This window comes from Salarias fasciatus, chromosome 3 (assembly GCF_902148845.1).
Source record: "Salarias fasciatus chromosome 3, fSalaFa1.1, whole genome shotgun sequence".
NCBI lineage: Eukaryota > Metazoa > Chordata > Actinopteri > Blenniiformes > Blenniidae > Salarias > Salarias fasciatus.
This window is the reverse complement of record NC_043747.1, coordinates 23,613,584-23,635,208: the sequence shown is the minus strand read 5'-3', so window position 1 is coordinate 23,635,208 and position 21,625 is coordinate 23,613,584. Positions and strand designations below refer to the sequence as shown.

At 48.8% G+C, this 21,625-nt stretch overlaps 2 protein-coding genes across 3 annotated transcripts in view; both read left to right on the top strand.

The window, feature by feature from the left end:
• LOC115385956 (tripartite motif-containing protein 16-like) overlaps positions 1-21,625 on the top strand; it is a 37,774-nt gene that overhangs the window by 9,897 nt on the left and 6,252 nt on the right. The gene's annotated exons all lie outside the window — the stretch shown is intronic.
• Positions 1,647-3,483, top strand: LOC115382525 (tripartite motif-containing protein 16-like). Its single transcript, XM_030084295.1, has one exon. The coding sequence runs from the start codon at positions 1,801-1,803 to the stop codon at positions 3,481-3,483; it is 1,683 nt and encodes a 560-aa protein (XP_029940155.1). The 5' UTR covers positions 1,647-1,800.

Genomic DNA, 21,625 nt, shown 5'->3' with positions numbered 1-21,625 from the left:
GTTTTTACCATGTTGCTGCTACCGGCTTTTAGTGGGAGGGATACATCCGGGAACTTACATGATGACGTCGACGCAGAGTGGCTACGTTAGCGCGCTAGTTGTTGTTTCTGGACACAGCGTGAGATATCCTTTGTCAAGATGACCCAGCACTGGCAAGATAGCAAGACCAGAGAGCTTCTCCTGATCTGTGGGGAAGCGGAGATTCGTCTACAGGTAACGGGGGCTGTGTTCCTCTGCATTGTTTACTTTCATTGTGTTCCGTCACGTTGATGATGTCATCAACGCGGGACACCATCAGCAAGGAAAAACGCAGCGACGCGGCTCGCCAGTAGGCGGCTAGACCCGGGTCTGCATGCAGTGGGAAAGGAGTCGAGAAGCCGATTGTTATCGGGTCGAAAACACGGTTCGATAGACAGTTACACGAAAGAAACTGTTCATTTGCTGTGACTGCTGGGTGTGTCTTGGAGCAAGCACACACACACACACACACACACACACACACACACACACACACACACACACACACACACACACACACACACACACACACACACGACTTGAATAGACACCTAGATAGAATTGTGTGTTTGGTTTTCCTTTATTGTTAATAAGCATAATTTTTGGAATCTTTTGTGTCGTTAATGTTTCACAATCATGAATGGAACGTGGACCTCTTCTGTCCAAGAACTCCAGAGTCCTTCAGGTTTTACTGTCAAAATGTGGCAATTGTTAATAATCTAATTATGAATCCAAATTAATAGTTTAACCATGTTTATTAGACTGATTACAACAAATTGGCTCTTCTAGTAAAACGTAGGTGGTGATCCAAAATTATTTACTTAATAGTTATCTTTGATAATTATTATTGTTAGCCAATTTTATTAAGTTGAAATTCCAACATTAATGGTGCAAAAGCCCAACATGAGAATCAATGAGATGACACTCATACCCCTTTCACACTGGCCAAAAAACCCGTTTAAACCCGCTCATTAACCGGGTCCTCACGGCAGTGTGAAAGTGTTCACTCGGCATGAGACCCGGGTTTTTCAACCCTGCAATCGATCCGGGTTTTCAGCGGGTCGCTGCTATCGGCTTTTTAGTGGGAGGGGGGAAAGGGAGTGTGAAAGGCAGACACGAGTCAACGTGGTAACTTACGTGATGACGTTGACACAGTGTGGCTACGTTAGCGCGCTAGTTGTTGTTTCTAGACGCAGCGTGAGATTTCCTTCGTCAAGATGACCCAGTATTGGCAAGACAGCGAGACCAGAGAGCTCCTCTGGATCCGTGGGGAAGAGGAGATTTGTCTACAGGTAATGGGGACTGAGCTCTAGTGCGTTGTTTACTTTCGCTTTGCTCCGTCGTGCTGATGATGTCATCAATGCGGGACACTATCGGCGTGGGAAAACGCAGCAACGCGGCTCGCCAGGAGGCGGTTTCTGCAGGCAGTGTGAAAGGACTCAAAAGACGATTATTAGTGGGTCGAGAACACGGGTCGACCCGCTAGTTGCAGTGTGAAAGGGGTGTCACTTTTATACCTGAGGAAGCAGCTGAATGTTTACTGGAAACTGAAGTGATGCTGCTTGATTTCCTGCAATGAAAACCAACTCTGACAGCCCCTCCCTTCTCTCCCACACTGAGTCACTGCCTCTTTCTCTTTCACAGATCTCACAGCTGAGGGATCACTGACGTCTCTGAGCTGCAGAGGACAGCATCTGACAAGCAGAACCAGTGAGGATCAGCGGCCAGGAAGCCGGAAGAGGGAGAAACTATTCAAACAGTCGCTGTTGCTGAGAGGAGAAAATGGCAAAGAGAGGAGCTCAGCTGGACGCAGAAAAGTTCTCTTGCTCCATCTGTCTGGATCTCCTGAAGGATCCGGTGACGGTTCCCTGTGGACACAGCTACTGCAGCGACTGTATTAAAAGACACTGGGATGAACAGGACGACAGCGGATTCTACAGCTGCCCTCAGTGCAGGAAGAGGTTCAGGCGAAGGCCGAAACTGAAGAAAAACATCCTGTTGGCAGAGTTAGTGGAGAATCTTAAGAAAACTGAACTGCAAGTTGCTGGACCTCAAGATGTGTCCTGTGATGTTTGCTTTGGGAGGAAGCTGAAAGCCGTCAAGTCCTGTCTGGTCTGTTTGGCCTCTTACTGTGAGGAACATCTCCAACCTCACTATCGATCTGCTGCTTTTAAGAAGCACAGGCTGCTGGAGCCCTGCATGAAAATCCAGGAGAAGATCTGCTCTCTTCATGATGAAGAGACGGAGATTTTCTGTCGCACCGATCAGCAGAGTATCTGTTACCTCTGCACCATGGACCAACACAGAGACCATGAAACAGTCCCAGCTGCAGCAGAGAGGAGGCAGAAGCAGAAAGAGCTGGAGGAGAGTCGACTGAACGTCCAGCAGGGAATCCGAGAGCGAGAGGAAGCTGTTGATCGACTTAAGGGGCGGATCATCGGCATCAATTTCGAAGCTGATGAAGTAGTGGAGGAAAGCGAGGTGTACTTCACCGAGATGATCAGTTTCATCCAGGATAAGAGTAGTGAGGTGAAACAGCAGGTCAGATCCTATCAGGAATCTGTAGTGAGTGAACTCAAAGAGCTTCAGGGGAAAATACAGCGAGAGCTCAGTGAGCTGAAGAGGAAAGACGTCCAGATGGAGCAGCTGGTTCACACAGAGGACCACGCCCAGTTTCTGATCAGCTACCCCTCAGTGTCAGCACTCAGTGAGCTCACACACTCCTACAGCATCCAGACTGCTCCTCTGAAAGACTTTATGGATGTGCCAGTAGGTGTGAGAAACATCATGGTGAATCTGTGGGACATCCTGCGAGAGCACATCACGCTGAAAGCCACTAAACAGCAGTTTGTACCGCTATGCCCACAGCCAGAGACCAGAGAAGATTTCTTACAATACGCACAGAAGATCACACTGGATCCAAACTCTGCACACAGAGAGCTGTTATTATCTGACAAGAAGAGAAAAGTAACTTATACGGAAGAAGCTCAGCCTTATTCTTATCATCCACAAAGGTTCAGGAGGTACCTTCAGGTTCTGAGCAGAAATCCTCTGATGCACCGTCATTACTGGGAGGTGGAGGTGAGAGGAGAAGGAGTTTTTGTCGCAGTAACATACAAGGACACCAGCACAGCAGGGGGCTACACTGAATGTGGGTTTGGATCAAATTCCAAATCTTGGGCTTTATTTTGTGATGCTGCCAGTTTTAAATTTCGGCACAACAACAAACTAACTCCCGTCTCAGGTCCCTGGTCCTCCAGAGTGGGAGTGTACCTGGATCACACAGCAGGTGTTCTGTCTTTCTACAGCGTCTCTGAAACCATGACTCTCCTCCACAAAGTCCAGACCGCCTTCACTGAGCCTCTATATGCTGGAGTTTGGCTTTATCCTGAAGAAGGAGATTCTGTAAAGTTCCTGAAGCCTCAGAAGAGGACTTCCATCAGATCATCAGATGAGTTGAGTTAGTGGAGAAAATCATGGAGCTGCAGCCACCAGTCTCCTCCCTGATTCCTCAACTGATGCTTTTCTAACAGTTGGACTCATTTTTAAAGCTGCCTCCACCTTTTAAAACAGGATTTTCTTCTTCATGGACCACAGGAAGCTGCAGCTTTTCAGCTTTGGGGGATTTTTAACAAAGTTTTGGGGCATTTTACATGATTGTGTTGATGAATCTTTCTGTTTTGCTGATTTTGTTTTTTCTGTTGATTTACTAGTGACAAGGAAGCTGATAGTTTTGGGTTTTGGGATCTTCTTCGGGCACCAAGTTGCAGTGAATTTGATTCGATTAGCTGGAAATGTTTCATGAACTACAAAAACACATTCAGAGTCTTAATTTTTGCCAAATGAGTTTTAAACTGTTTAAATACTAACCTTGTTCACAGTTAAAGAACAGTTGAAGTTTTCATTCAGTTTTTCATAATTAGAATTGGTTTATTGGTGTAAATTAAATTCATCTCTTTGTTTTGATTTTGAAGTATTTCACTTATGATCACAGGTTTTCCTTCATTAATTATTTTCCCAATGATGAGAACAGTTGTTCATGAAGCTCAGGGAGAGAATGTTCAGTATTTACAAAAACATGAAGAAAACATTGGCTGAGAAGATGTGTCCACACTTTTGACTGGTACTGTTTATATTCAGTTGCTTCTATGTTTGTCTTTGAGCCTCATGTTGTAAATGAGAACCGGTTCTCAGCTGACCTACCTGGTACATTAAAGGTGAAGTAAAAATTGTGAATTTTCACAAAAGATTTTGATCAAGTTTGAGAATTCATCCTGAAACTGCTCATGAAGACCATTGTTACTCAGTTTTTATAATAAAAACATTGGAACAGTCGTCTCCTGTCTCTCTCTGAATTCTCTGACAGCTCATAGTTTGAAGTTTCAGTGTTTGCGGCCTCAAGAAGACACAGCTCCACCTCCCCCATCCCCCAGGCCTCCCTGCTGTGTGCTGGGAGGTGTGCTCCAACAGTGACTCGGCACTTTTCAACCTTTGGAGCTGCTGCCTGTTTGGAGGCTTTTCAGTCACTTCTAGATTTTTGAAACAGTTGAATGTTCAGCAGTCGTTTGTCTCATGGAAACACATTCTCGGAAAGTATTCAGTGTTTTTCTTGTTCTTTCATAGAAAGAAACTGAGTTGCGCTTTTTTTTAAGGACTTAATTATTTTTTTTCTTTGTGCCTATTGTGAAGTTGTTTGTGTTGTATGGGATCACAGCTCTACCCAAACTCGGAAAAACTGCTCGACCAGTCGTTAAGATGCAAAGGAATAACTCATTCTATTTCATCCCTACTGACCGCCGGAGGCGGTGCTTAAAGCACTAGAATGTTCCCTTCGCGCATGCGTAGTTCGAGTATGTATACCAACAAAGTCACTCGTGACCCCTGGGTGACCCAGGAACTGCTTAAGTTCAGGGCTACACCCACCACTCGCCTCCTTTTTTCTTCTCGCGTCTGTTCGTGTACACCTGACGGGACGAGCCTGTACGGCGTTGTGATGCACCGTCGCTGGGAGCCTTGTGACCTTCGAGGTCGGAGCTGCTTTGTGCCCTCCAAAGGCTGTGACGTGTTGCGGTCCCGTTCATCTGGTTCGGTGGTGCTGCGCGTCGCCTGTGGTGAGAGATTCATTCATACCTCCGAAGGACGGTAAGGTTGCTGAATCTACTATTCCTCATGGTGAGTGCGTGGGGGAGCGGCTGCTCCCCCCCGGGCTTGTTTACATGACGGCCAGCGGCCGTTGCGGCGTGGTCGGTGGTACTTGGGGCGCAGGGACGCTGCTCGCGTTCCTCGCCCGGCTTCAGGAAGCGATTGGCTGGTGTGATGCTGTGCTTCTGACTGTTGTGGAGCCGCATTGAGCCCCCCCGCCGTGCGGGGCTCGCTGAGACCACTGGCTCGGCTTCTGATTGCGTCGATGAGCGTGGCGCTGCAGCGTGCTGGGTGCTCCCGCCCCCGCCGCCGCGGAGCACGGCGCTAGCTCGGCTAGGCGGCTAGTCAGTGAGGTATGTTGTGTGTCGGGGGATCAGCCTCCTCTTCCACCGGCCGCTGCGTTCTTCTGATTGTTACATATCAGCTGCTCAGGCAGGTGATGCCGCTGCTACCAGGCGGGTGGGTCCCGCCGTTCCCGCGGCCGCTGCGGTGGCCTCAGTAATAGCATGCGGCTGCTGGTGCGTGTCTGTGTCACGTGCACCCCCGCTCCGACGGGGGACGCCTCTGCTAGCAGGCGGAGGGAGCCGCCGCGCTCCTTCTCCGCTGGTAGCCTTCTCTGGCGTCTATATTGTAGTGTGCAGGCAGGGGTGTGTCTCTATTATTTGAGGCCTGCATGCCCCCGCCCCCGCCGGACCGTGGGCATACATGCTACTAGGATGGGGCTGTGCACGCGACACCCCCTCCCCCCCACACGCTAGCCTGCTGTGATTCTACACTAGCCTGCTGTGGTTCTATACTAGCCTGCTGTGATTCTACACTAGCCTGCTGTGTTTCTACACACGTACATGTCTTGGTGCGTTATGCTGGTTGCGGTGTTCTGCTGTTGCGGCGCCTGTGCTGGTTGCGGTGTTTCCGCTGTTGCGGCGCCTGTGCTGGTTGCGGTGTTTCCGCTGTTGCGGCGCTTACGCTGGTTGCAGTGTTTCCGCTGTTGCGGCGCTTACGCTGGTTGCGGCGTTTCCGCTGTTGCGGCGCCTACGCAACGCCGGGTTACGGCGTTTCCACCAGGTTGCGGTGTTTCTGCAACGCCAGGTTACGGCGTTTCCACCTGGTTGCGGTGTTTCCGCAACGCCAGGTTGCGGTGTTTCCACAACGCCAGGCTACTGTGTTTCCACAATGCCAGGTTGCATTGTTTCCGCGACGCCAGGTTACGGTGTTCCCCCGGATTGCGGTGTCTCCGCCAGTTGCAGCGCCTCCGCTGGTGCGGTGTTAGGCTATTGCACTGTCTGCACTCTTTGTGCAGTGGACCGCTCCGTGTTCTGCGCGAGCGGCGGTATAGCTTCTGTTCTTGGAATGCTAAGTAGCGGACGTTGCTGGGCAGCCGGCATCCAGCCTGCCGCCCTGTCCTTTTTCCCGCACCTGTTGCTCGGTGTGTGGAGCCGCTCCCGCGGGAGCAGCGGGGCGATTGTTTCCCCCCCCCCGCACCCACTTGGTTTGCCGTGCAGGCTGCGTATCAGCCCCTTCCCTCGGCTTACCGCACCACCGTCCCGGGCACCTGATACTCTGACTAATGGCACCACTGCGGAGCAGTGAGGAGCAGGTGTCCCTGGTCGACTGTTTTTTTCCATTGTGGTGCTGCCCGGCTGCTAGCTTGACACTCTGCGTTTGCCGTGCAGGCGGCGTATGCCCCCTTCCCTCGGCTTATCGCGCTAGCATCTCCTACTCCGGGCGCCCGGTCCTCCGACGGGCTCAGCTGCAGTTGCTGTGCAGGCGGCGTATGCCCCCTTCCCTCAGCTTCTGCGCTGCTATAATTCTGACCGGCTGCGTGCGCGCGGCAGTGCGGTCAGGCAGGAGGGGAGAGAGCAGTCGCCTGGTGGCCGCTCTCTCTGCTGGTCGTGGATGGTGTCTGGTTTGGTTGTGCGGGCGGTGTGCGCCCACTTCCCTCCACCTCCATGGACAGGATATGATATGAGGTGGGAGAGCTGCGTGCTTGACGACGGACGGCTCTCACCACGATGTTGCCTGGGGAGCCCCCCCTACAGGCGGATGATGGCCACGACCACTGTTCCAGTTGTCTTGGTCCTGTTCACCTCACGGAGGCGCTGTTGTACGACCTGTGCATGGCCAGTGGCTACATGCCCTGGGCGCAGCGGGCCGGCTGCCTGGCGCTGGTCTCTTCTGCTGCTGGGGGTGCCCCCCGCCCTCCCCCCTTCTGAGGGCCGGGGGGTGTACTCTGGGTAATGTGCCTGGCGCGGCTGCGGCTGGCCTTGAGCATATGCCAGATGTGGGGCCGGCTATAGCGTCCCTCAGCTGATCTTGCTACCATTGTGCTGGCCTATTGCACGCACCTGCCCTGGCTGTCGGGTGGCGCGGTGGCAAACGGTGGAAGGAGCTGTCGAGCTTCCCTTCCTGGATGGCCTGGTCTTCTGCGTTGCTTCGCTGACGGCATACGCCCCCTTCACTATTGGTGGTGGGTGTGCAATACACGCCCCGCTGCTGTTGGGTGGTGCCACTTTGGGGGCTTTGAATTAGGGAGCTGCTGGGCAGCCGTTCCCTCTCCTCGACGTGGCTTTAGCTGGGATCCTGGCCGGTGGTTAGCGTTTGCTGTGCAGGCGGCGTGGGCTGCCTTCCTTCAGCTTACTGCATCGTTGTTGTCCTACTGCCTTCTGGGTGCTGTTTGCACAGCCCCCCACCTCGCCCCGGGCGGTGGACCTAGGGGCAGCTGATGGAGGGGGGCTGCCGGGGGCAGCCATCCCTCTCCAGGGTGTGTTTCTGCCAGCTTGCTGGCCGGTGATTGAGGTTGACGGTGCAGGTGACACACTCCTCCTCCCTCTGCTTCGTGTATGCTGCTGTTTCTTCTGGCCTGGTACCGCTCCGACAGCACAGCAACAGTGGTGCCGCTGTGCAGCTGTCCCCTCTCCCACGTACGGCCTCAGCTGGCTTTCCGGGGCTTGATCACGCGGCGTCCGCCCCTCCCCCAGCATGTCACACTGCCGTTGTATCGACTTGTTGCGTGCACCCACCATTGCCGGCGGGTGGCACCGCGGGGCAGGCAGACGGTGCAGGCGGCCGCTGAGAACTCCACCTGGGTTCGCTCTCTGAGCTGCTGGCCCGGTGATTTGTGCTGCGCCCCCACTCTGGTGGGTGGCGCTACTGTGGGGCTGATGGAGGAGGGGGCTGCTGAGCAGCTGGTCCCCCTCCTGGACGGAGCTCTGTTTGTGCGCGCCTCGCTTGGCTTGTCGGCATGATCTTTGCTGATTGCGGTAGGACTGACGTTGGCTGGCTCTCAGTTAGGGGTCGCATGTGCTGCTTCCCCTGCTGTAGGACCCCGCGGTGGCAGTCGCCACGCGGTGGTTGTTGGTTGGGCGCTGCCAGTGGAAGCACTGTTGTATTGCACTAACCTTATCTCCTGACCCTCTGACCGACACTGTGGGGGTCGGTTCGGCTGTATCCGCCCCTGCCTCATTCCCAGCAGGTGCTGTCTTGTGAGACAGAGGGGAGTGGGGGCCGCCATGTGGCCGCTCCCTCTCCCGGATGTGGCTCCGCTGCTTTGCTGACGCGGTGATGTTGCATCGGCTGTGCGGGTGGCGTGCGCTTCCTTCCTGCAGCTTATCGCTCTGGCCCCGTCTTGTCCTACCGAGCCGCGCTCCTGGTGTCGGCCTGGAGCCTCTAGCAGGTGATGGCCGTGCGTCGCCTTTTCCTAGGCTTGTACGGACCCTGCGTGTGGTGTTACATGGCCCGCTTAGGGCGGTGGCCGCGGTGCCCGCCGGGGGGTCCATTCCCCTACTGGGCCTAGCATCAGCCAGGCTTTGTTGGCAGGCCCGTCTGGTATGGCAGGCCTCCCAGTGGCGTTGTGGCCGGTTGGCGTCCTGTCTGGCCGGCCTGCAGGTCATGTTCCTGCAGGGGCCTCAACGCGCTGACGGACTCCCTCTCCTGTTGGGATCCTACGCCAGGGGGGTGGTGCCTCCATGGGGGATATGTGCACTGGGGGGTGCTTAGGAGGTGGCCACTTTCCTCCTAACCCCACGAGTGCCGCTGGCCTCTGGGCCACGAGGCGCTCGTGCACTCTTGGCCGCAAGTCCTTCGGTGGACGTTCCGCCGGCCCCTCTTCTTGGTCGACGCCCATCAGGGTGCTTCAGAGGGGCTCACACGCACACAGTGCTGCTGGTGGCCCCCTGCTGGCCGGCACGGGCTTGGTTTCCTCTGCTCCGCCGGTTGTTCTGCGGCAGCCCATGGCGCCTTCTCAGCAGGAGGGTTCTGCTGTCTCGGCGCGGTGGCCGGATGGGGCACCCCCGTCCTCACCGTCTCTGTCTTGCGCCTGGCGACTGAGGGGCCCGACTCGCTGCTCAGCAGCTGTCTGAAGCCTGTTGGGCGAGCCGCCTCGGATGCTAGGGTGCCCTCTACTGGCGGCTGTCTGTTAGTGGTGGAGGTTGGTTGCACGGTGGGGCGACAGCCATGGGGGCAACCCGGTGCCCTGCCCAGTCCCCGCAGTCCTGGGCTTTGGCGGTCTTTGGACGTAGCCCAGTCCCCGTTCACCCTGGGGGTGTATGTGGCGGCGGGCCAGCCCGCCATGCATGGTTGCAGGCAGCGCAATTGGGGACCACACTCTGGTGTGGGCTTTACTCAGGGGGGCTCTGAGGCTTACCCCCCCCTGGGGGCCACGGGCACCCACCTCGGATCTACGTCTGGTGCTGGAGAGCTTGTCTGCCTCCCTTTGCACCTCTGGCAGCAGCAGGGCTGCAGTATGTGTTGCGTAGGACGACGTTATGCTGGCCGTTACCACGGCGTAGCGTGTGGCTGCGCGCTCTGTCTATTCGCCCGGCATGCCTCCGGTGGCGCCCGGATGGAGCGGGTGGCGCGCCGGCCAGGGCTCTTGTGTCCAGTCGGAGCTCTGAGAGGCTACATGGATGCTGTGGCAGATGTGCGGACATCTGACCAGTTTGTTGCCCACTACGGTGGCCCGAGTCGGGGCTCTGCTCTTTCCAGGCAGTGCCTGTCCCGCTGGGTTGTGGACGCCATTTGCCATTCTATCGGGCCGCTGGGCGGCCTCTGTCCAAGGGTGTGCATTGCCACTCCACCAGGGCGGTGTCCACGCCAGGGGTCGCCCTGATGGGGGTGCTCCTGGGCGGGCTATGGGCTTTCGCCGTTGGGACGATGCCTGACACCTTTTCCAGGTCCTCCAGGTTGGCTATTGTGCCTCCGCATCCACTGCGGTTGGTATTGGGCCCTGCAGAGGCTTTTCAGTCTCTGGGATTCCTCGTGACCAAGTTGGCATACGTCATTCCAGTGCTTTAAGCACCGCCTCTGGCGGTCAGTAGGGATGAAATAGAACGAAAGTTACGTATGTAACTACGGTTCTATGAATCCCGGATGACCGCCAGAGCACTCTGTCACTCGGAATCCTCGTGGTTACGCGAGAAGATTCCGTAGGAGGCGAGTGGTGGGTGTAGCCCTGAACTTAAGCAGTTCCTGGGTCACCCAGGGGTCACGAGTGACTTTGTTGGTATACATACTCGAACTACGCATGCGCGAAGGGAACATTCCAGTGCTTTAAGCACCGCCTCTGGCGGTCATCCGGGATTCATAGAACCGTAGTTACATACGTAACTTTCGATCCTTCTTCTTTCATGTTTATTTTCCTTGATTATTTTCAGTATGATCATTTGAACAGACCTCTCAAGATAAACAGAAACATGCATCCAAACTAACAGGGTTGGTTTTGGGAGTCTTTAGAGGTGGAGCCTATGTCATAAAATTCCCCCTTGTGGGATTAATGCAGGATTTTCAGCTTTCAATAACTCCGCTGGTCCACCCTGCCATGGAGAGGAGCGCCGTTTCAACACGCTGCTGTAGAGCAGCTTCAGACCCAGCGGGGGAAACGCAGCCACTTCTGAAATGTAAATACACTCCAAAGTTTAGCAAATGATTTATTTAATCAGTGCTGTGAAGCCAGCAGCCTAGAAAATAACATTAGCTAAATAGAGATTAAATACAGACAGTGGACATTTAGTCAAGCATTTTATTAAAACTTCTATAAACTGTCTTTAGTTTTGTTCAGTGTATTGTTGATTATTGATTTTCTCCAGCCTGGTCTCTACTGCAGCCAGGAAACGGCAGATTTCTGTTAACTTTCAGGATCTCCGCCGTGATGACGGCCGGTCTCGGTCCAGCAGCACCTGGAGGCAGGCAGCCAGGGGCTGCCCGGGTCCCGGTCCTGTTCAGTCTGGGGTCCTGCCCTGCACCGGGTCTGGTACTGGGTGTGTGTGACTCGGTGGGACCTTCACCGCTGTGGGGAGGAGACCGGGACGCGGTGCTGTCTGGCTCTGAGACATAATTCAACGAAACAATAAAAATCTGAGCTGTATAACGGGAGTCAGCCACATTATTTGTGCAACGCGAGACCCGTCATACGGTGAGCTCACCGCTCAGATTTACACCCGTTTGATAAATGAGGGCCAGTGAGTGTATCCCTCCAGCCATCTGTGTGCAGAGCACTGAGGTGTGGCGTTTGAGCAGAGATTGTGAGTAATGTGATGTCTTTAAACTTGTTAAGGAAATTATTTAATCATTTCCTGTGTTTCTTTTGAGTGGTAGTCATCACACCAAACACACTGCTGTTCTGATTTAATTATATTACTTAAAGGTACAGCATCACGGTTAACATTTTACCAGTCATTGTGGTTTACAATATGCTGAAGATATAACACAGCACCTGTCTGTTATACAGGACTTTGAGTGTTGACTGTCACTGTTGTTAAGTTTAAGTGGCCTTTTGGTTTACTAGTTTTTTTTGTCATTTCTTTTAGGGTACTGGTTCTCAGTGGACTTTGTGCAATATTTCCTGGCAATGTGCAGTCTTTGAGTTTTAGCTGATTAGGAGTGGTGGACAGCGTATGGAGTGACCCTTTACTGAGACGTGATTACTCGTGATGTGTAACCGTCTTTCTGGATTGCATTGGAGTGTCTCAGGTCCTATTTATCACTTTGTGTCATCCACTGGCATTTTAGTCTGTTTTATACAGACACACATCTGCACTTTTGCACATCTGTATCCGATATTGCGTAGCCATAGCCCACCTATTGTTCGACTGGGTTTTAACCAGTTCATGCTATAATAAACTTTCATTGATTTCTGTGAGCTGTTTGCCTCCAGTCAGAGCCGGCCCGTGGCATAGGCAGTATTGGCAGAGGCTCAGGGCGCCGTCCATCAGGGGGCGCCAGCGCCACTGTGCCAGCAGTACAAATGGGAAAGAAGAAAAGGTCTAACTTTCACAATTTTTCTAAACAGTAGTTTTACTCTTAAGCGAAGACAATTAATTAATTCCAGTAGTTTACCATATTAGTTACTGAGTCGTCCGCGCCCCCCAGCTGCTCGCCCCCCCCTCCCCCCTCCCTCCCCCCTCCCTCCCCTTCCCCTCTCCTTCCTGATTCACTCCATGACTGTTTCTGGACGTCCCCTCAGCGTGTGAACAGATGTCAAAACGACCAGAGCTGTCCCGGTAACCAGGCAAGAAAAAACGAGAAAACGAAGAGGAAAAACGAGAGAAAGACAGAGGTAATGCTGCATGAAGTTATGTCTCTGTTGCAGAACGTGACATTAACCTGGATTAAGCTACATGGCTGCTAGTCACTAATCAATAAATAGTATCAATAATGGTCAGGGGCCAAAAGTATAATCTGTTTTTCTGACCAAACCAACAAACGAAAAAAGGAAAAAATGGCTCAATTTTCCTTTTTTCGTTTTCAACAAAAAACGAAAAAACGGTTTTTTTCTTTCTCAATTCAAAACCAAAAACAAAACCAACACAAGCAAATTACAGCCGAATTTTGTTTTTTGGATTTCAATTTTTCGTTTTTTCGTTTCAGGTCTAAAAACGAAAAAACGGAAGCACGTGACCCCTGACGTCACGGGTCAAATGGACTCCCTACCAAAATAAAAGCCTTACTCATCAATGGGTAATAAAAGATGATTTACGTTAAATAGCGTTTTCATTTTTGCACAGCATTTATTGCATACACTGCTAGGCTTGTAATAATGTTGGAAAACAATAATAATAACTATTATTATTATTATTATTATTAACAACAATACTTGTGGTGTAGCTGTCAAAACACTGAATGCTGTTATTAGAAATTTTATTTTTAAGTTTATTAAGCGACTCATGGACTCTGATGATAAAATTATTCAAGCTTCTGTCAAACCTGGGCAGAGCAGTGTCTGGTACACTTCTGTGCTCTGGAGACACTGGAGGGAGTGTTTATTTAGTTTATATGTGTCGTGCTGTTTTTCTGTTTTGTTGCTGTCTTTAGTATTTGTGTGTAATTTTATGGACCATTTCGAGTCTGGAATAAAGAATAAAGAAAGAAGAAAGAGGAGCATGCCACTGTTTATCCATGGGAGCATAACATTGTAAGATCCTTACGGCCCGAACACACTGGACACGGAAGCGTAGCTGAGGCGCCACACGCGCCGCGAAGTCTCCGCGCCGGCGCTTGGCTGTTCGTATTGGAGGCTATCTGCTGCCTGCGCTCTCTGCGCTGGTCACACATCGACTGTACTCGGCTGGATCCGTCTGCTCTCGGTTTTCCTCTGTCTCGCTCTGCCAGGATCGATGTGTGTGTTTTCAATCAATCAATCAATCAATTTATTTTTGTATAGCCCAGTATCACAACAACAGTTGCCTCAGAGGGCTTCAAGATGTTACATTTGTCGGTAAAAGTAAAAACAGTGAATAAGCATAATGGTAATATGTCAATATTTACAGTAACGAGACAGAACGAAGCAACCACCGCCTTCGACCCTCACATCCGGCAAGAAAAAACTCCAAAAACCCAGTGGGAAAAGAAGAAATCTTGGGGAGAACCACAGTATGGAGGGATCCCTCTCCCAGGGACGGACAGCTTTGGCAACAGCTAGCATGAGACAATAAGAAGTAAAGCCTAGGACAATGTTGAGGACAGTTCGTTGGACGGTCCAGCACAAGAACCACGGATCCCAGCAGTAGAACCGAAGCCAGTCCACGGGCAGGACCGACAGGGGTGTCCTCCCGGTCCGGACGGAGCTTGTTCATAGGCCTTCGTAATAGTGGAGTCAGCAACTGAAACTGGAGAAGACTCCCCCTCGAAGGGGGGGACAGCAGGTGAAAAGCAATGAACGGACTAAAGGGAAAAACATTCAGACATTAGAGGACAGGGCTCAGTGCACCGTACTTCCCACAGCATTCTAGCTCCTGGGGCAGCTTTGTGGATACTTAACTGTTTAAACTAGTATTTAGTTAGTATAGTTTAGTTTAGTTTAATTTAGTTTGGTTTAGTTTAATTTTGTTTAGTGTAATTTGGTTTGGTTTAGTTTAATTTAATTTAGTTTAGTTTAGTTTAGTTTAGTTTGGTTTGGTTTAGTTTGGTTTAGTTTGGTTTCCTGTAGTTTGGTTTACTGTAGTTTGGTTTGGTTTACTTTAGTTTGGTTTGTTTTAGTTTAGTTTAGTTTAGTTTAGTTTAGTTTAGTTTGGTTTACTGTAGTTTGGTTTGGTTTGTTTTAGTTTAGTTTAGTTTAGTTTGGTTTACTTTAGTTTGGTTTGGTTTGTTTTAGTTTAGTTTAGTTTAGAATCCCTAGCTGACCTGATCATAGGCTGCATCGAAGAGAAACGTCTTGAGCCTAACCTTAAATGTGGAGACTGTGTCTGCCTCTTTGACACCACTTGGAAGCTGGTTCCATAAAAATGGTGCCTGATAGCTAAAGGCTCTTCCACCTAGTGTCCATTTAGAGACTCTAGGAGTCACCAGTAACCCTGCATTTTGAGAGCGAAGTGCTCTGATTGGTTGATAAGGCGTTAAAGCATCTTGGAGATAGGTTGGAGACATCCCATTTAGGATTTTGTAAGTGAGGAGAAGGATTTTAAATCTAACTCTAAACTCGACTGGAAGCCAGTGAAGAGATTTTAGAACGGGAGTAATGTGTTCACGTCTTCTAGTTCCAGTTAATAATCTGGCGGCTGCATTTTGAACCAACTGAAAGTTTTTTAATACACTTTTTGGGCAGGCTGCGAGAAGGGAGTTGCAGTAGTCCAATCTCGCAGAAACAAATGCATGGATGAGTTTTTCTGCATCGCTTCTAGGTAGAATGTTTCTTATTTTAGCTATGTTGCGCAAGTGGAAATATGCTGTTTTACAAGCCAGGTTGATGTGTGCTTTAAATGAGATATCCTGATCAAATAAGACCCCGAGGTTCCTCACAGTAGAGGAGGAGGATACACTGACGTTATCTAAGGTAATAATCTGTTTGGATAGACACTCTCTCAGTTTATGGGGGCCTAGTATAATGACCTCTGTTTTGCCAGGATTCAGACGGAGATAGTTCGTAGTCATCCAGGTTTTAATTTCTCTGATACAGTCACTGAGTCTGTCTATTTGATTAGTTTGATCAGGTTTCATAGATAAATACAGTTGTGTGTCATCTGCATAGCAATGAAAATTGATATCGTGACTTCTAATTATGTTCCCTAAAGGAAGCATATATAACAGAAATAAAATTGGCCCGAGCACGGACCCTTGAGGAACCCCATAACTGACCTGGGAGCACGGTGAGGACTGTTGGTTAACGTGAACAAATTGGTACCTATTAGATAAATAGGATTTGAACCAGCAGAGGGCTTTTCCTCTGATGCCAACCTCACATTCTAACCTCTGCAGGAGAATATTGTGGTCGATTGTATCAAAAGCTGCACTGAGGTCTAAGAGAACCAGGATTGAGACTAGACCTGCGTCAGCCGCCAATAGCAAGTCATTAGTGACTTTAACTAACGCAGTCTCAGTGCTGTGATAAGCTCTATATCCTGACTGAAATTTCTCAAATAAACTATTGTCCTGTAGGTGGCGGTAAAGCTGTTTAACCACAACTTTTTCCAGGACTTTTGAAATAAAAGGCAGATTTGATATCGGTCTGTAGTTAGCTAGAATATCAGGATCGAGATTAGGTTTTTTCAGCAGTGGTTTGATTACTGCGAATTTAAATGACTGTGGCACATAGCCATTTTCTAGAGAGGTATTTATTATAGTTATGATCGTATTTAAGATAACTGGAAGGATATCTTTGAAAAGCTTAGTTGGAATTGGATCTAGGAGACAGGTTGAGGTTTTAGAAGACATTACAATTGAAGTAATCTCAGCCCCATTTACTAATGAGAAACTATCTAGTATTTCAGGTATTTCAGGTGGAGGCAGTGGCTGGATTCCCTGAGCTTGATCTGAGGAAAGCGCTTCACTGATTTTACCTCTAATGGTTATGATTTTATCATTAAAGAATTTAAGAAAGTCATGGCAGTTTAAAGATTCTGGGATTACTGGTTCCACTACAGTATGACTGGTTGTCAGTCTGGCTACAGTGTTGAATAGAAACCGAGGGTTATTTTTGTTTATTTCTATTAAACGAGAGTAATATAATGTCTTGGCTTTAAAAAGAATTTGTTTATAGCTTAGCAAGCTACATTTCCAGGCCTTCAGAGATTGTTCTGATTTAGATTTACGCCACAGTCTTTCTAATTGCCGAGTTTTTTGTTTGAGAACACGGGTTTCAGAATTAAACCATGGAGCAACGCGCCTGGGTCGATTGGTTTTCAGCTGCAACGGGGCCACTACGTCAAGGGCAGATTTTAGTGAGTGCATAGCACTGTCAACAAACTGATCACTATTATCACCACTGGTCAATAAGCTCATTTCTGTGAATTCACAAGATAATGCAGCAAATGCAGGCTGGATCAATTCTTTGTACCGAGCCACAGATTTTTCAGATAATGTCCGTATCAGCTGAATTTTATCTTTTTGAGCACAGTAGTCTTCAATCAAAACCTGAAAAGTAATTAAAAAATGGTCTGAGAGTATGGGGTTCTGAGGGAGAACATTTAGGTCACTGACTTCTATCCCATATGTTAAGACCAGATCCAGGGTGTGCTTGTGACTATGAGTGGATTCATCAACATTTTGAGTGAAACCGATACTATCTAATACTGCAATAAACGCATTACTCAAACTATCACCAGAATCATCCACATGGATGTAAAAGTCACCTATTATAAGGATCTTGTTATGAGTCAATACTATATTGCTTAAAAACTCTGAGAACTCAGTTAAAAAGTCAGAGTAAGGACCAGGAGGTCGATACACAATAATTAATAGCACAGCTTTTTGATTCTTCCAATTTGGACAAGTAAGCGTTAGTATTAAGCTTTCAAAAGAGTTGAATTTAACATTAGTTTTGGGTTTAAGAAGAAGACTGGAGTGGGAAATCACTGCCACACCTCCACCTCGACCTGTTGATCTAGCTGTTTGGAAATTAACATAGGTTGGAGGGGTACATTCATTGAGCCTCACATAATCATCTTGCTGGAGCCAAGTTTCTGTTAGAGCAAGGAGATCAATGTTATTGTCACCAATAAGGTCATTAACTAACAGAGATTTAGTGGAGATTGCTCTAATGTTTAGTAGACCACATTTTATGTATTTCCTACTGGAAAAGTTATTTTGTCTTGTACAGATGTTAAGCTTTTTACCCATTGACTGTTTTTTAATGCTTTGAGCACTTTGGACAGACTCAGTCTCTGTTAGCCTAGGTAAACCTCCATGCTTGACTTGTAAAAATCCGGGAGCAGGATTAGTGACGAGATCAACAAGATCAACAGAGGAGTGTTCTACACGACTGCTCTGCGCCCGGGGCTCATAGCTGGATTGTCAATTTAGAGTTCGAAGCCGATCAGCCATATTGTGAGCTAAAAGGGCTGCACCATCCAAAGTTGGGTGGATGCCGTCCCTGCGGATGAGCCCAGGCTTTCCCCAGAAGGTGCGCCAGTTGTTTAGAAAAATAACTCCGTTTTCCTCACTCCATCTAGACAACCAGCGATTGAATGATGAAAGTCGGCTATACATTTCATCATTGACCAAATTGGGCAGGGGACCAGAGAATATTACGGCATCAGACATCGACTTAGCCAATTCACACACCGAGGCTACTTGTAATTTGAGCACCTCTGATTGTCTCCGCCGGGCATCATTACCGCCTGCGTGAATCACGACTCGACGGAATCTCCTACCTTCCTGTTTTAAAAGCCTAAGGTTCCCCTCGATGTCCCCCACTCTGGCCCCCGGGTAACACCTAACCTTCACCGCTGGCAGCTTCACGCCTCTAACTATAGAGCTGCCAATCACCAGCGTGTCCAGTTCAGCCGGCGTGTCGTCGCTGAGGGGAGAGAACCTATTGCAGACGTGAAGCGGTTCTTGGAGTGCTACGTGGCGGTGCTTAGCACTAGCCTTCCTCCGGACTGTCACAAACCGGTCCTGGTCTTGTCCCGGCTGCTCGGGACACGCTGCGGGGCTAGGCTTGCTAACACTCCTCTCACTGCGGGAACGGGCTGCGAGCCCTGCCGCTACCTCGCTATAGCTAGCGCTGCCCTGCCCCTCACATCTGCGCAGCCGCTCCTCTAACTCGGTTACCCTGGCCTCCAGCGCTGTCAATACACTGCACTTTACGCAAATACCCCTATCGTCAAGGGAGGCAGGGTTCTGACTCAACATACGGCACACTGAGCAGGAAAGAAAAGAAGACAGAGGGGAGGACGCCATAGCGGTCCCGGCGGACCAAGCTAGTTAGCACGCTAAGCTAGTTAGCACGCCGGTGGCGCTAACGGCGGAGAAGAAATGTAATTCACGAGAGATCGCTTGGTCAATCGGGGGCGAAGTAACCCCGGGGGCGTAAATAACCCCGATTTTTGATTGCTTCGTGAATTAACAGTAATAGCAAGAGAGAGACAGCAAGCACTTCAGTCGCTCGCAGGCTTCAGCAAGCTTCACCAACACGGAAAACACTCACCGGAGTGACGTCAGACGCTCAGGCAGCGCAGAATAAGCCTGAAGCTTCAGTGTCTGGGTTACAGCATGGTAGTTTTGGTGACCTGTGGAGAGACTTTTTCTCCTCCTGTCCTCTTTTTTTCTGCATCACGCGAATCTCTGTCACTGAGTGTGTGTGTGTGTGTGTGTGTGTGTGTGTGTGTGTGTGTGTGTGTTTGATTGGGTGCATACGTGCATGTCTGTTTGTGTGTGTGTGTCCATCTCTCTTGAGATTAGACCCGGTGACAGACGGACGAGCAACACCGTAACTAATCGTCATTTAATTTATTTTATTTTGAAAATTAAGCGGATTCTCTTGCCTTTTCTGTTTCAGACTTCCTGTCTGGTCCGATCTGCTTGATCCAGCTTGACAGTTGCCACTCTCAGCGCTCGCGGTTCGCGTGAAAAATAGAAGGAAGCGGAGCGGGCGTGCGGCGCCACCGTGCGCATTGTGTCAGTCAGATAGATTAACATGGGAGGCGATCAGAAGCGCTGTGCGCGGCGCTACCGCGTGCGGCGCTTCCACGTCCAGTTGCGTTCGGGCCGTCAGTCCCTCAACTGAGTACTGGATTTTCTTGGCTCACTCTGCCATCTACTGGGCGAAAAAGAGAAACATTTCTCATCAGCACACGCCATGCAGCTGACATGTCACAAAGTTAAAATGACCCACATTTTATGATGAACAGACATGTCACACTTATCGAAAAGGTGAACACTTAACGATCTTGCGTCCGCGAATTAGATGTATGCAGGCCAGGCAGCAGACCTGTAATTATTATTATTATTATTATTATTATTATTATCATTATTATTGTTATAGTATTCGTAGTAGTAGTATTGTTGTGAATAATAATAATAATTATTATTATAGTTTTCCAACATTATTACAAGCCTAGTAGTGTATGCAATAAATGCTGTGCAAAAATAAAAACGCTATTTAACGTAATTTGTCTTTTATTACCCATTTATTAGTAAGGCTTTTATTTTGGTAGGGAGTCCATTTGACCCGTGACGTCAGGGGTCACGTGCTTCCGTTTTTTCGTTTTTAAACCTGAAACGAAAAAACGAAAAATTGAAATCCAACAAACAAAATTCGGATGTAATTTGCTTGTGTTGGTTTTGTTTTTGGTTTTGAATTGAGAAAGAAAAAACCGTTTTTTGTTGAAAACGAAAAAAGGAAAATTGAGCCATTTTTTCCTTTTTTCGTTTGTTGGTTTGGTCAGAAAAACACATTATACTTTTGGCCCCTGACCAATAATGTGGAGGGGCTTGTTGTTGTGGAAAATAATGTAGATCATGTAGATAACTACTGGTATTGTCAGCTTACGTTCCTCGGGGACATTTATACTAGATCATTTCAGACGGTGTTTACGTTTTCTTTCATTCTTTTTTGAATGTTTTATTTGCCATCTGGGTAGCTAACGTTGGCCCTGCTGGTAATAGTCACTTTTCCACCCATATCTTATAGTTGTGGGCTCATCATTAATGTTAGTTAAGAGTATCACAGGAGAGGGATGCTGCTGTGAATATCAGCACTGCTGTAATTCAGTCAGATGTGTATTTATAACATCAGTACTGCAGTTTACTGCTGCTTTACATTGTGCTATTCAGCATTCCACTGTATTGACAATAAACTGAACATCTAATTTGCAAATCAGAAACCAGTGCATTGTATATTATACATGCACTCCATAGTGAACATCATACATGTATACGTTTTTTTTTTTTTTTTTTTTGTAATTATATCATTTCATTTTATTCTTGAAATCATGTGTTTTTATAATCGGATACTCAGTGGAGTCTCATACTCTTTTCAGATGTGCTGCTGAAGTTTCTAAATCCCCCCTGGACCATCTGCCACATCTGCTGCTGCTGCCTCCACCTCAGCAACGTAGTCCACCTGGGGTGCAGCAGAATCAAGCGCTCCTCCTGGTGCCTCCACCTCAGCTACACCTTCATGAGAAGAGCCTGGCAGAACTTTACCCCAACATGTGGGCTGCACTGAGAATCTCTGCCACTCCTCCTGTTCCAGTGGCTTCTGCTGAAAGAAGCTTGATGTTTGATTTTCTGTACAATTTATACTTCATGTTAGGTATTCATATTGTATTTCATATATTCATTTAAGTTTGTAAGTTAGTATATTTATCTATAACTTATTATCCTGTTGACTATGCTGATTGGGAATTATCTTCCTTCAAATAAAAAAATTGTCAAAGACAAGTCTATCAAGTTTCTTGTTAGTATACAGTATACGCTGGCAATGCAAGGGGGCGCCACCTAAAATCTTGCCGAGGGCGCCGGACTGGTTAAGGCCGGGCCTGCCTCCAGTCCTGGTTAATCTGGACGACCACCTGACTCTGTGGTGAAGTTGGGAGAGCACCTCTAATAGTACAATTTACACCATCCTGCACATTACTACACATATGTTTCTAAATTTAACAGTTCACATTTGAAACAACTCTTACCATCAAAAAAACAGTCATGAAATTTAGCTGTTAAAGCTTCAGTTTTATGTACAACATTATTAAACTAACAATATGCTACTTAAAGTGTTATATCTAATGTTTGAGTTAACATGTCTCAGTTTAATGTT